Here is a 14,311-nt window from a genome sequence, read left to right as displayed (position 1 = left end):
CGGCCGACACATCCAATGTTGCTAGTACTATTGAAAAGGATGATCAAGGCCGTTCAAAGTTCCAAAGAGTTGAACCCATTGAACAAGTTCGTCCCAACTCTCAAGGGATTGAATCTAGTCAAACCGGTGTTACTAGTTCTTTGGTACGTGACCCAGGGTTACGCCGTCAAATAAGTGAAGATCCTATTAATCAGCGTGACGAGATCAGACTAGCTTATGTCACATTGGGGCCACTTCATTCTCATTGATGGAAAACAAAACCGGTATTTTAATAGTCATTGGTTTGACGATTTTCCTTGGCTAGAATATTCTGAAGAAAAAGATAGTGTTTTCTGTTTTCCTTGCTTTGTCTTTAGTTCTAGACATTCTAATTTTGTTGTTAATGGATTTCGAAGTTGGAAGAGAGTTCATTGTGGAGTTAAATGTGCATTTTTGCAACATGTTGGAGGCCTTTGTTCCGCTCATATGTCTGCTGTAACTGCTTGTGAGGATCTAATGAATTCATCTCGGCACATTGGTAATCTTTTAAATGCCCAATACAAACAGGAGGTAGTGAAGAATAGGTTTATGTTGAAAACTATTTTACGGACTCTCCGATGGCTTGTATTACAAGGTTGTGCACTTAGAGAACATGATGAATCAATCAAGTCAAGTAATCATGGAAATTTTCTTGAATTTATTAAGTTCTTAGCTGAATTGGATCCTGATATTGATCGTGTTTTAGATAATGCTTCTGAAAAAGCTACATATACTTCTCCGAATATTCAAAAAGAGCTTTTGAATATTATTAGTGATCATGTTAGGGGTAAGATTCGCGAGGAAGTTGGAGATGCCAAGTTTTGTATTCTTGTTGATGAATCAAAAGATGTTTCAAATAGAGAACAAATGGCTATTGTATTAAGATTTGTTGACTATGATGGTTTTGTACGTGAACGGTTTTTAGATGTTGTCTGTGTTGATGACACTTGTTCACAAACCCTCAAGAATGAAATATGTGATATTCTTGTTCGAAACAATCTCTTTGTTGATGATATAAGGGGTCAAGGGTATGTTGGTGCTAGCAACATGCGGGGTGCTTGGAATGGATTGCAAGCTTTATTTCTTAGGGAGTGCTCTAGTGCGTATTACGTGCATTGTTTCGCTCATCGTTTACAATTAGCATTGGTTGCGCGGTACTAAAGATGAATCAGATATTTGGTTGTTTTTTCGTTGGGGCAATTGTCAATTATTTTAAGGCTTCTCCTAACCACCAAGCTGAGTTACTAGTTGTTCAAGTCGAAGAAATTCAAAAATTGATTGATTATGGTGAACTGGAGACAGGAAGGGGGGAGAATCAGATTACGACATTGCAGAGAGCTGGGTCTACTCGTTGGAGCTCCCATTTTCGATCTGTAAAGAGTTTGATAGTTTCATTTAGTGCACTTTCTCGTGTTCTTGAGAACAACACAAAAAACGAATCAACTAATTCTAATAGGGGGGAAGCTAAGGGTAATCTTATTGCACTTAGATCGTTTGAGTTTGTTTTCATGTTACATTTGCTACATAAGACTATGGGAATCACTGACATACTTTGCAAAGCTCTGCAAGATCAATCTCAAGACATTATTAACGCTATGCATTTAGTCTCTACCACAAAAGTACTCCTTCAAAAACTGAGAGACGATGATTGGAGCACTTTTTTTTTGTGAAGTTGACTTGTTTTGCAAGAAGAATAACATTGATATGCCTGATATGGATGCACGTTATACGATGGGCACGGGTCGTTCTTGTCAGCAACATGATTGCATAACGTTTGAGCATCGGTATCGTGTTGATATATATAACAGTGTCATAGATTTTCAGTTAATGGAGTTGAAAAGTAGATTCACCGAGGAAACAATAGAGCTTTTTACTCTTAGTTTTGCTTTGACCCCTAAAGATGCTTTCAGATCATTTAAGATTGATGATATTTGCAGTCTTGCTGAGAGATTTTACTTTCGAGATTTCAGTGATCAAGAGTTACTTATATTGAGGACTCAGCTGCAGCACTATGAGATTGATATTTGTCGTAATTCGGTTTTCCATAATATGTCCACGATGTCTGAGTTGTGTAGAAGATTAGTTGAAACTGGAAAGTCGAAGTCCTACCACTTGATTGATAGATTGGTTCGTCTTGTACTCACTCTTCCCATATCTACAAAGAATTCTGAGAAAGGCGTTCTCTCACCATGAAACTTATCAAAACACAGCTTCGAAACAAGATGGAAGATGAGTTTTTAGCAGATTCAATGGTCATCTACATTGAAAGAGATTTTGCTAATGATATTGATCTGGATTTGGTAATAGATGATTTTGACGCCCGCAAGACTCGCAAAATACCATTTAAGTAGTTTTGCTTTTTAAATAGATTTGTAGTCAATTAAATATTTTGATGAATTAGTATATATATTTGGCTAGTTGTGAATTCTGGTGTTTCATTTGTTTCTTTGGAATGTGTCTATTATTTTTTTTTGTTTAAGACTGGTTATCATTGTTTAGAACGGAGAGAGTTGAAATGTTGGGTCTACCCCTGTCTACACAGTCACACTTTGTAGATAATCACTATATGGTGTGACACCACCAAGGTAGAAACCGAGAAATAAAAGTGTCTATGGCATGCACGACAACATCACAAGCGTATGGGAGAATATTGAACAAAGGTTTTTTTGGTCCTTGGGCACATTGAAGAATTTTGGTATACAGGAGAACCTCGTTAAATCGATACGTAATATATTAATATACCGCACTTATATATAATAGATTTGGCCAGTTCCGACTTGGCCAATGCACTAAATTAATAAGTTCACTAAATTTGTAATATAATAGATTTCAAAAGTTTCTATGCAGTATTCTATATGTTCTGTTATTGTATGAATTAATAAGAAGTATGTACGGTAAAAATTCGGCACGGGAATAATTTAAGAATTATTCGGTGATTCAAAAAAACGGTATGGTCAAAAATTCGCAATACGACAATTATGCAGTGTTTAATTAATTCGCGTTTTAAACGTTTGGTTGTAAAAATTTGGAAGTAAAAAATTCGTGATATTATATTAATAAATATTAATAATAATTGTCATTCTTTATAACATAACAAACATATCTAAACAATTTAGCTACAAAAACATTGAAACCAATTGAATGGTCCACATAGGTACCTTCATTTATTTGTTCTTGGATTGAAATTAACGTTCAAATTTCAAAATGCACGCGCATGACATGACAATTTAAATATTGCCTAAAAAGTATAAAATCAAAGATTTTGGATTAATTTATCACTAAAAATATAAGAGTGAAGAACTTAAAGTAAGAGTGAGGACATAAAGTACATAAAAAATGACAAAAACGCAACCAAATTTTCATTATTATTTTTTATTTTATTTTTGAGCCAAATTTTCGGCAAAATCCGTGTTATTCGTTTCAAGACAAAAAATCGCGAATTATAACGAATCTTTCAAACATTCGGAAGTATTATACGTTTTGCCCTTCAAAAATTCGATTCGCGAATAATTCGGCGAATTGTTAACAAGGTGTATGAGACCAACTTTGATATGGCTGTGTTCTAGTTTTTTTTTTTTTGAATGTTCTAGGTTGTAGAATAGGCTGTCTTTTATTAATAACTAGATGAGGTTATAGCTTTTCCAGATGACTCGACTCCTGTAGTTGGAAATGAAGTGGAGAATATTGTTGATGCATGGTAGTGATATATCTTATGATGAGGAAGATGTAGATGTCGAGGATGGTGGTAATGGTGGTAATGAGGCTCATGTTGAAACAGACGCAAATAATGAAAATGCGGATGATGAAGAATTTCATCGTTTAATGAATGGTATTTGAATGAGATAGTTTTGCATTTGGCTGGTCTCTCCGTTTGTTTTGCTTGCTTTTCCTATGTCAAGATGATTTGTATGAGAGATAGTTTTTTGTTGTTTTATGGTTGGGAAACTTATAAACCGTTTCTTCTATTTCTTATAATCGCAGTTTGTGGCTTTGTCTTTGCTTTTTATGATAAATGTTTTTCTATGGTTACCGCTTTGTGCTCTTTGGGGCTCTACTCTGTCATTCTTTATGGTATGTTGATTTTGGGGTGTTATTATTCTCGCTAATTTGTTTTGATGAATCAGTCGTGGCTTTTTAATTTTGGGGTGTTATTAACCCAACATATGCAGGGACTAGTTGTGTCAGAAATGTGCTGCCACTGATGTTGTCGTCAAGAAAAGAGGCATAAGACTTGCTTGTAGGTGTGTGGTTTGTGCAAATAATGCAGAAGATATTGATCACATGCTTTGAACTTGCAACTTTGCAGTTTGCAGTGGAAACTTGGAACTGCCTTGCGGACTTATTACCATGTTGAGGCACTTCAGCACTTGCTTCTTGTGTCACATAACTTGAAATCATGTACAACAATAGAATAAGTTAAGAACTTAATAAATCCATGATCAATTAGATTATAATTTTAATAGGGTTTGGGTAAATTTCTGATTCGGCCATGATAATGTCAATGCATTCCCAATTCGATCACAAATTGCAACTCAACGCATTTTGTCAGCAACTAGTGTGGTAATATCAACAACTTTTTGCACTGAGTTTATATTGGGAACTATTAATTATCTCATGAAAAAATGTGTAAACGGATTCGTTTATATTACATTTTCATATCCAACTTTCGAACATGTATGCAATGATGGCATTATTGTCATTTCAGAGCAAAATCGATACAGAATTTACAAGGATTTCAAAAAATATATGTAGGGGAAAAGTCAAAATCAAATGGTAGAAAAGGGCTAAAAGAAAAAGTTTACAAAAATGATCAACTCATTATTATTTTTGCTCATTCTTTTTTCCACTCCTATATAAAATCAATCTCCTTATCTATAGTATTTTTTTTATCGTTTCTTACCATTTCTTTTACGTTTTATACGTATTATACGTTTTAAACCCGTTTTTTATGCCACGCATCTTTTTACGTTTTTTTTCCCATTTTTTTGCCGAGACGTTCAATTTAAAACACGAACTAAGTATTTTTTAAGTACACCATTTTAAACTCGTACCGTACTTGGTGACAGTGATATAAATTAGATATTTATGTACATTTGTATACATTGTGAACAATACATTCAATTAAAATGTTATAAGCGCAGCCAATTTGGTAATTAATTAGCACTTTCCTTAAATATCGTTGGAAATTTTGACTGGATTTTGGAAAGTTTTAATTAATACATTTACAATAACGGTATAAATTCTTTACTTTGATTCCTAAAATAACGTTAGAAACTTTAATTGAATTACAAAATTAAGTTTTAAGTAATACTATTTTTTTTCTAATTGATTTGCAATATTATTAGAACGTTGCAGTTACCACTTAGTTCTAACACAAGTTTCAGTAACGAAAACAATAAAAATAAATGTGGTTATTATGAATCTAAGAATAAATTCTAAAACGTCCCAAAATGATATGATTATATATATAATGTGAAGAATATGCAATTTTAAGAGTGAACCGTGTCACACAAATACATGCCATTGAAGACCTTTTTGAGAAGCTCAGTGTAATTAAAACACCTAGAAGCGGAATAATCCATATTAAAACAAAGATAATGGAAAACATTAAGAGTACCATAAGAGTCATGCTCATTGTTTTGGTTGTTGTTTTTGCTCCCATGTTCAACCAACAACTTATGAAATGTTGCTTCGACGATAATGATTATTGTTGCTATATATAATGATACGATCAACTGGCTTGATGGTATTGTGTCATTATATTGTTTTTATTTAAGGCTGAAGACTATGTTCATCTGTTTTATTCCGTGCGAAAAAATAATAAAGTAACTAATACGAAAGACTTATTTAGATAGATCTTATACGCATTTTTTCCCCTCTAGCAATATAATTTTATCATACCAAGTTACGTTAGATTAGTAGCCATGCAGCCCGACCTGTGTTTAGGCCTGCTATTTTTAAACCCATCAAAAGGGCCTGTTAATTTTTCAAAAAAAATTAATTGGGCTTTTGTTCACCTATAAATTTAAGGCCAGTAAAGTAAATTTGGGTCTTTTTAATTTTTAAAAACTTTTGTTGGGCTTTTGTTAATGAATTTAGATTACGTAAAACTGTAAGTGCGCATACCACTTAAGAGTTCGACACTTTTTTATGAGAAGAAAGCTTCAAACATTACCGACGGCAAAACAACAATATCCGCTTTGAATAGAAACTGACATCTTACAACCGTGCAACTTCATCCCCTGGATATATGACAATAATGGAAATCTTTTAGGTTGATTTCATTACATTTTTAATAGCATCACCATGCCACCACAATTTTATAGGATTCTTACACATAAAAATTAAATAAGTCTAATTAAAATACACCAATTAAATGGATAGATCCTTGCCTCTTTGGGTAGTTTGGAACAACATATAGCTATCTCAAAGCCATTAATCATTCCCCTGCAAAACAGTATGATAAACTCATTCACATCTGACATGCCTAGAATAGAGCTTCTCAATTCTATTTGTGAATTTCAAATGAGAAAATTTTACTAATTAAGTTTGTATTTATTAGCTTTCATTTTTTCCATACAGCTTAATAACACTATAATGAGATCTATATACAATTAAAAAAATAAAATAAAGATGGCTACATTTGGTTCCCGATTATATCTTAAATTGTTATGGATTTAGCAACAAAAACATCACCTGCCATGTCATGCCCAATAATGCTTATCATAAAAGGTTTAGCTCCAAGCTATGACATGCATTCGGCAACATTCCTTGCTACTCCTACCACATGGTACGATATACCTGAATAGGAAAGTTCCAATCAATAAGTAAAGAAAACAGGAAAAGAAGGAAATGGGACAAAGTAACATTTAGTCTTATTAATAAGTATCACAATTTGTTATTTTTTCATCATTTTTGCTTGGAACGTCAGCCTATATATGAAAAGGAGTTTATTCAGACACATAATGTTTCTTGTCGGCCCTACCTGTCTTCCCGACCCTATCAATAGTAAAAAAGTAAATGAACAAAAGCATTAAGGTAGCTAGACAGTCACATATCATGTACACATGATATCTGCATAAGTTTCTAAAAATGGATGCATTGTTGTTGCACAATGACCTTTCGTATTGAGCCTTCATATACACGTGCCTATCAAATGAAACTAAGTAAACGCCCTAATAAAACCAAACACGTCAATAAATGAACATATTTAATCACAAAATCCCGACAATGTGAAAACAAAATTAAAATAGGGAAGGTGAACTGAACCTTGTTTGTATTTGACCTTGATGCTTCGCCACCACCCATTTTACTCATCTTATGCGTAAACCCTAAATTTCTCACTTGATTTGGAATTTAGAGTTAGGGAATTTAGGGTGAAATTTATAGAGGAGAGAGATACACTTTGTAAAAAACCCCCTATGATTTGAAAACTCATACTTAACCACCCACTTCATCCCGGTTCTGTTAAGTTTCTCTCACATCTATATTTTCGTTATTGACAACTCTGCCCTTTGGGAGGTTTTATCTAAAAAACCATATTGTTATATGCAATCTCATGCATTCGCGGTAATATGAACTGTTTGTTCTGTTTCCTTATGTATTGTGCATACAAATCTCAAAACTGAACATATATGTAAAATCTTGTGTGCATGTTAAACAATTTTGAATACACACATTACGCATGTTAGAACTACACGCAATAGTCAAACAATTTGACCATTACATATTATGCACAACACAATTAATGACTCGCAAATCTTAGTATGATTAAAACCTTATAAGTAAACCACTCCAAATCAAACCCCTTTGTAAGACACTTCTTAGAAGCTCGAAAGTTTTTCTGGTTATAGAGGGCCTCTGAAATTGCAATAAGTGCCATAGCTCTAGTCATACTCTCCTCATGTGTAACAACATCAACTTCTGCACGGAACACATTAGCACCCAGTCCCCAATTCTTAAATACCTTCTGAGACAGTTGATTCTGCTTCAAAGTTTTCTCGTACTCTACCAATCCTACATATACAACTTTAAGAAGACGACTAATATGGGCAAACTCAACTGAATCAACATCTCCTAATTGAGCTTTATGTATTTCCAATCCTTCAACAATGTGGCAAAGCCTCTTTATGATTCAACACTGCAACATGTTAATTGCCACACTAAGCTCGCTACTTGCAAGAACTAAAACCGTGGTATTCGTGTAAGTTGAACGTAACTTGGCATTGATAATTACCTATGATGATTGCATCTTGCATTATGTGGTTTAATTGGTTGGCTTCAAATTCAAGTTCATTATTTCGTTGAAGTGGCTTTCAAAAAATTTAGCGCCATAATGGTTTCACTCGATAAGTGAATCTCTTTAAAAAAGCTATCTCATGACTTCTCTTTGATACTATATATGTGTAACTTAACATCAAGTAACATTATGGTTGAGGATATTCTACTATTACATGTGTAATCAAGTAAAAAATAAACAACATAAAAGGTGTGTTTTTTTTTTTTAAAAAAATAACCAATTAATGAAACTTGAAATAATTCGATTCACATGGTTCTCATCTAAGTTCCAGTATACTATTTCATGATCATACATTATTAACGTTGTCCTTAAACCAAAGAACTTTGTATGGCTTTAAGAAACAAATTCATGTGTTCTTCCTTTGAAGTAACTTATGCTCAGCAATTAGCGTCATTGCAATCATTAGCCCATTATCTTGATCAGTAATTTCTCAACCAATAACTAACTTCTATTATATAAATATTTGAATGAGACAAAAAAGATAGCAAAATAGAGGGGTCTAATCAATGATGCAAACAATAATCCGACCACTACACAATTCATATGCCCTTGTGACAAAGTATACAACCACCACCAACAAGAAATCATATGTAGCTTTTTTATTAGCAGAAATTGTAGTCTCTCCAAATCCTCTCTTTGGGTTCATGTGTTCTTCCTTTGAAGTAACTTATGCTCAGCAATTAGCGTCATTGCAATCATTAGCCCATTATCTTGATCAGTAATTTCTCAACCAATAACTAACTTCTATTATATATATATTTGAATGAGACAAAAAAGATAGCAAAATAGAGGGGTCTAATCAATGATGCAAACAGTAATCCGACCACTACACAATTCATATGCCCTTGTGACAAAGTATACAACCACCACCAGCAAGAAATCACATGTAGCTTTTTTATTAGCAGAAATTGTAGTCTCTCCAAATCCTCTTTTTGGGTTTGTAAAATTCACAAAGCTAATGCAGTAATTGCTTTCTAAACTTTTCAAATCAAGTCAAAACAGATTCAACAAAAATAGTATAGTTGATCTCATATACTTTATTCGATTGATTATCTACACTATTGCAAGCAGGTAGAGAGAGAAGGTTAAGAAAGAATAGAATCGAAAACTTACTGATAGAGAGAGAGAGAGAGTTCTTTCATTGATGGTGTTCAATAGGGATGCATTTTTGGTCTCAAGATCTTCGATTGCAGTTATTTTCTCGAGTTCTTCAATGGTGTTCGAAAAGGCTAGGATTTTGTCTGCGTTGATTGTGCTTTGCAAAGGGCCTGTTTCGCCATCAAACCAATTTAAAGCTCCAGTGCAACTGTTAACCATCAAACTAATTCGTTAGAACTACAAACAAACACCATTGAAGAAAGTATATTTAGAACTTCAAATTTTCAATCTAGGGGGAGGGAAATCCTAATTAGCTCATTGCGGGGGGTCCAGTGCAACTGTTAACCATCAAACTAATTCGTTGATATGCAAAATCGAACTGATACGCTAGAGGAAGACAATGTTGATGCTAATGTGAGTCGTGTTACTGAAGATGCCAAGTCAGAATAACGTAAGTGGCTAAATGCTTATTTGATTGTGCAAATTCAATCTTTTCTCTCCTCTCCTCTGTTTTCGTTCCTTTTTTCTATTATCTAAGACATGTTCAATGTGAGTTCCTTGTAATCTGTTTGTTACAATCTCCAGTCTTTTTACCATTCTTTATTTATTTTTATTTTATGTTTTTTTTTGCTTAGCCCAAATAATACATATAGTTTTTTTATCAGATTTAGCCTTATTTTGCATTTGTATTGCACATATTCCAATTCAAGCTGAAAACGAACCCTTCAATCCGGATATTAGCAATGAACTTATATGTAGGAAAATCAGGTTATGGACCATTGATATTCCCATCTAGATCCACCAACATTTACCGCTCTAGTATACTCATATGTCATATCGACTAAGAGCAAGTCCAATGGGGGCTATATGGGCTGCTAAATACAAATATAGCACCCCAACTACAAAAATGTCATTCCAATGGGACGGGGCTGTTAAAAGGGTCTTGAATTTGGAAGGAGTCATAAACCCAACCAAAGTTAAGACCTTCGCTAGCAGCTGCCATAATAAGTTCCGGGAGATGGACGACATAGTTTCTGCCATCTATTGGTTATTTATGTACAGACGGCAGAAACTATGCCGTCTGTCTCCAGTTTTATTTAAATAGACGGACGGCAGACATTGTGCCGTCCGTACCTTCCAGACACTCAACACGATTTAGACTTAGCCAAATTTAACCAATTTTGTCACTCCCATGCATTTACTTGTCATCAAAGCCTTAATCCTCAACTCCTCAACCACCAACTCTTCAACCACCAACCTTATTTCTTGTGTTAACTTCATATACCACAAACTCTTCACTCACACTTTTGCATTACTATTCTTAACTTTGCAATATTTCTTCTCGCATTCATTCTCAACTTTGCAATTTTTATTCTCACATTCAAAATGGCTTTTTCTTCTCACTATGTTGAATCAAACTCCTCATCCGAAGATGAGAACATGATGAATGACGATGATAACATGTTCGTACCTATTTTCTCGTTATTGCAAGACATGCACGAAGCTACTCGAGATCATCGAGGCTCGGTTCCCGGTAGAAAGTACATTTATCGTGATCGAATCGACGTTCACAATAGGATTATGATGGATTATTTCGTGCAATACCCGAAGTATCCCCTAGATATCTTCTGTAGGAGGTTTAGGATGCACCGCCATCTATTCCTCCGAATCTTGAAAGCCGTCTCCGACCATAACAAGTACTTCACATACAAGGTTGATGGTATTGGAAAGCTATGTTTGACGGATATGCAAAAAGTGGTTGCTTGTATTCGTTTGCTTGTATATGGGTGTGGTGCGGATGCGTAGGATAAATATGTTCAAATCACAAAGAGCACCCTTTTCAAAAACTTGAGGCATTTTCGTGATGCCATGTTGGCGGTCTTCGAGGAAGAATATTTGAGGGCTCCAAACGAAGAAGACGTTCAACGTCTACTTGCACAAGGTGAAAATCGTAGCTTCCTGGGTATGCTTGGAAGTTTGGATTGTATGCATTGGTAATGTGAAATGTGTCATACGGTGACAATGTACACATGTAGGACATAAGAAGAAACCTACAATCATTTTGGAAGTCGTTGCCGATCAAGACTTGTGGATTTGACACGTTTTTTTTTTTGTATGACGGATTCAAACAACGACGTCAACGTGCTTCAACATTCTTACTTCTTTGACAATCTTATGCGTAGTGATGCTCCTCGTTGCAATTACACCGTGAATGGTTGCCAATACAAAATGGGTTACTATTTAACCGATAAGATTTATTCTAAATGGGCTACACTTGTACAAACAATTCCTCACCCAACAACTTAAATAGAGGGATTCTTTTGCTAAGATGCAAGAAGCGTGTCGAAAAAATGTGGAGCGTGCATTTTGTGTCTTACAAGCTAGATGGGGGATAATCAAGAGGCCGGCTCGAATGTGAAGTAGGGATGATATTAATCGGATAATGAAGATGTGTATAATTTTACATAATATGATTGTCGAGGATGAACGAGAGATTGATATCGAAGATTGGCAAATTGACATGGATTGGGAGCCACCAGTCGCATTGCATGTTGTCGGAAATCGAAATGAGGAAATGGTAAGAAGACTCAACACACTTCGTCATATTTAGAGCAGAGAAACTAATATTTAACTAAGAGTTGACCTCATCAATCACCTTTGATAATTTTGTGCGGATCAAAGAATGTAGTATGAGTATTTATATATTTGTAGTTTGAGTATTATCTATGTTTGTTCTATAGTTTAAGTATTATCTATATTTGACTTTGTGTTGTTTTAAGACAATTCAAATTAAAACTGAAATTACAATATTAGAAATGATCTAACAACAACAATAAAAATGAAATAACTAAAACAACATTGAAATTAATCTAAGCACCACCACCACTAGAAACACCATTTGGAGTTCCAAACGTTCCACTCTTTCTTCTTTGGCAAATTATCTCAATTTTCATTGTCTTGAAGTATTCGACAACTTCCAACTCAAGAGTAAAAGAATCTTATCCTGTATAAAAACAAGACATAATGACATAAAAATACAATGTAATTCACTGCCTTTTTACATTAAATAAGATTTTTTTTTCTTGCCTAAATATACACGAAGCTTTCAAATTTTTACAATTGATACAATCCGTTAACTTGATTGTATCAATCCGTTAACTTGATTGTATCAATTGTAGCTTTGGATAGTCCAAGAATGATTTTTTCTGGGAAATTGTTATTCGTATATTAGTATATAGCTTAGAAAGAAGTTCAAGTACACGTAGTAGTATTAATGGTGATTCTGCTAATGTTAGGCCTGTGCTAAACGTTCCTGTTTGTTCACTTCGTGGGTCTTCGTCGTCGAAGTCGGGTTCCGGTTTTGGACAGCTTTATTCTTCTCAATAGAGAGATGAAGGTGCTAAAAATCAAGTCATCAAGAGGAATTCTGGTGAGTGTAATCATTAACATTTGTTGAAAATTTTGATAAGTATTTGTTTTGATGTATACATGTTGGGGATTTTTTTCATTCGTGTTCATTGGTTTTTGTTGCATTTTGGGTTTTTTTCTCTTTGAAATTGTAAAGAAACTAGCAATATAGATTTTTGAAGTGAAACTTAGCAAAATTAGTCATTCTTTTACATTTGTTTAATCAAGTTTCTTATGCATTATGCTAATATCATGGTTCATAATATCGGAAGTATACGACAAACTGATGCCAATATGCCATGATAGGCGAGTTTTGCTAATGTAGTATTGTGGTACATATTGAAAATTTATTTTGCTTTAACCGATTGTATCAATTGTAAAAAATTGAAAGTTTCATGTATTTTTAGGCAAGAAAAAGAATACATTGTATTTAATATAAAAAACAACAAAGTAATCTAAAAGCAAATTCTCTCCTCTCCTCTCTCAACTGAAGTTTATAATTAGTAGTAACAATCGAAGGATGAATTTTTAATTTTCTCGTTTGAAGGATGATGAATTCTAGTGTTTTTGACAACGCCTCTGGCTCTTCGTGCTTCAGCCTGTTAGATTAATTTAGTCTTTTTATAACGACTGTGCATATTATGATTTCACAAAATTTTTATTTCAAGGATGAATTCTAGGGTGCCGAACGGAGATTTTGGTTTTTGACGTTGGTCTTCAGCCGTGACGAGTATTATGTACAACGTAAAACACGGTATCTTTTCCTTTACTTATTATTATGCAGTCAGCTTTGTTCAATTTCGACTCATTTTTAACAGTTGTACGTGTTATTAGTGTTGAAGCATATGGACTAATTCGTAAATTATTTTCTACGAGACAATTTAGTGAATCGTCTTGACTAGATAGTTGATACCAATAATATACATAACTGATATTCGTGGAGGTCTTACTATGACATACTAGCTAACTAACACTCATCTCTTGCTTTTACTGTAATTGTTATTGTTTATAGTATACGTTTGATATTAACTGTTTACACGCTATTCGCATCACATAACTGACTGAAAGCTGGATATTCGAGTTAAACCTCTATTATGTGTTTCACCTGTATCGAGTCTTACCACACAGAAGATATTTGTCTAAAATTGTTAATAACTTAGTATCCTTGTTCACTTCATGCAACCATTTGTATGCGTTTAGCTTTCCACTTTTTTAGTTTTCTTAAAACCAGTAACTTGGTTCAAAGTTCAAACTAAGCTATAGCGTATAAATCAACATCCCTAGCAAAATTCTAGTTAAAGGCTAGGAGGGTCTCTTAACGCCTATGAAGCACGGACACCAACACACGACACGGACACGCGGACACGACATCATTCAAAAAGTAGGACACAGATACGTCATGGACACGTTAAATAAAAATTACAGAAGATTAACAATTATATATATATATATATATATATATATATATATATATATATATATATATAT

At 34.0% G+C, this 14,311-nt stretch overlaps 3 protein-coding genes and 1 long non-coding RNA gene across 4 annotated transcripts; 3 read left to right on the top strand and 1 right to left on the bottom strand.

Annotated features, from left to right (window-relative positions):
- The first annotated feature begins 465 nt into the window (after window positions 1-465).
- On the top strand, window positions 466-1,179 carry LOC147478613 (uncharacterized). The gene has a single exon (XM_086586272.1). The coding sequence runs from the start codon at window positions 466-468 to the stop codon at window positions 1,177-1,179; it is 714 nt and encodes a 237-aa protein (XP_086442398.1).
- A 2-nt stretch (window positions 1,180-1,181) lies between these two features.
- Window positions 1,182-1,688, top strand: LOC147478612 (uncharacterized). Its single transcript, XM_086586271.1, has one exon. The coding sequence runs from the start codon at window positions 1,182-1,184 to the stop codon at window positions 1,686-1,688; it is 507 nt and encodes a 168-aa protein (XP_086442397.1).
- Window positions 1,689-1,749: 61 nt separating this feature from the next.
- On the top strand, window positions 1,750-2,211 carry LOC147478611 (uncharacterized). The gene has a single exon (XM_086586270.1). It carries the CDS (start codon window positions 1,750-1,752, stop codon window positions 2,209-2,211), a length of 462 nt encoding a protein of 153 aa, XP_086442396.1.
- A 3,987-nt stretch (window positions 2,212-6,198) lies between these two features.
- Window positions 6,199-9,589, bottom strand: LOC147478610 (uncharacterized). Its single transcript, XR_015209588.1, has 3 exons — window positions 9,431-9,589; window positions 6,715-6,819; window positions 6,199-6,465 (listed from the first exon to the last, which is right to left on the bottom strand). It is a non-coding gene; the product is annotated as an uncharacterized LOC147478610 (long non-coding RNA).
- Between the last annotated feature and the right edge of the window lie 4,722 nt (window positions 9,590-14,311).

Source organism: Coptis chinensis, chromosome 9 (genome assembly GCF_015680905.1).
Source record: "Coptis chinensis isolate HL-2020 chromosome 9, ASM1568090v1, whole genome shotgun sequence".
Lineage (NCBI taxonomy): Eukaryota > Viridiplantae > Streptophyta > Magnoliopsida > Ranunculales > Ranunculaceae > Coptis > Coptis chinensis.
The sequence above is the reverse complement of the archived record's forward strand: the minus strand, read 5'-3'. Positions and strand labels throughout refer to the sequence as shown.

What these genes read in the sequence shown, in the direction of transcription:
- LOC147478611 (XM_086586270.1), top strand. Translation starts at nt 1,750, where the DNA reads ATGGGCACGGGTCGTTCTTGTCAGCAACATGATTGCATAACGTTTGAG.
- LOC147478612 (XM_086586271.1), top strand. Translation starts at nt 1,182, where the DNA reads ATGAATCAGATATTTGGTTGTTTTTTCGTTGGGGCAATTGTCAATTAT.
- LOC147478613 (XM_086586272.1), top strand. Translation starts at nt 466, where the DNA reads ATGTCTGCTGTAACTGCTTGTGAGGATCTAATGAATTCATCTCGGCAC.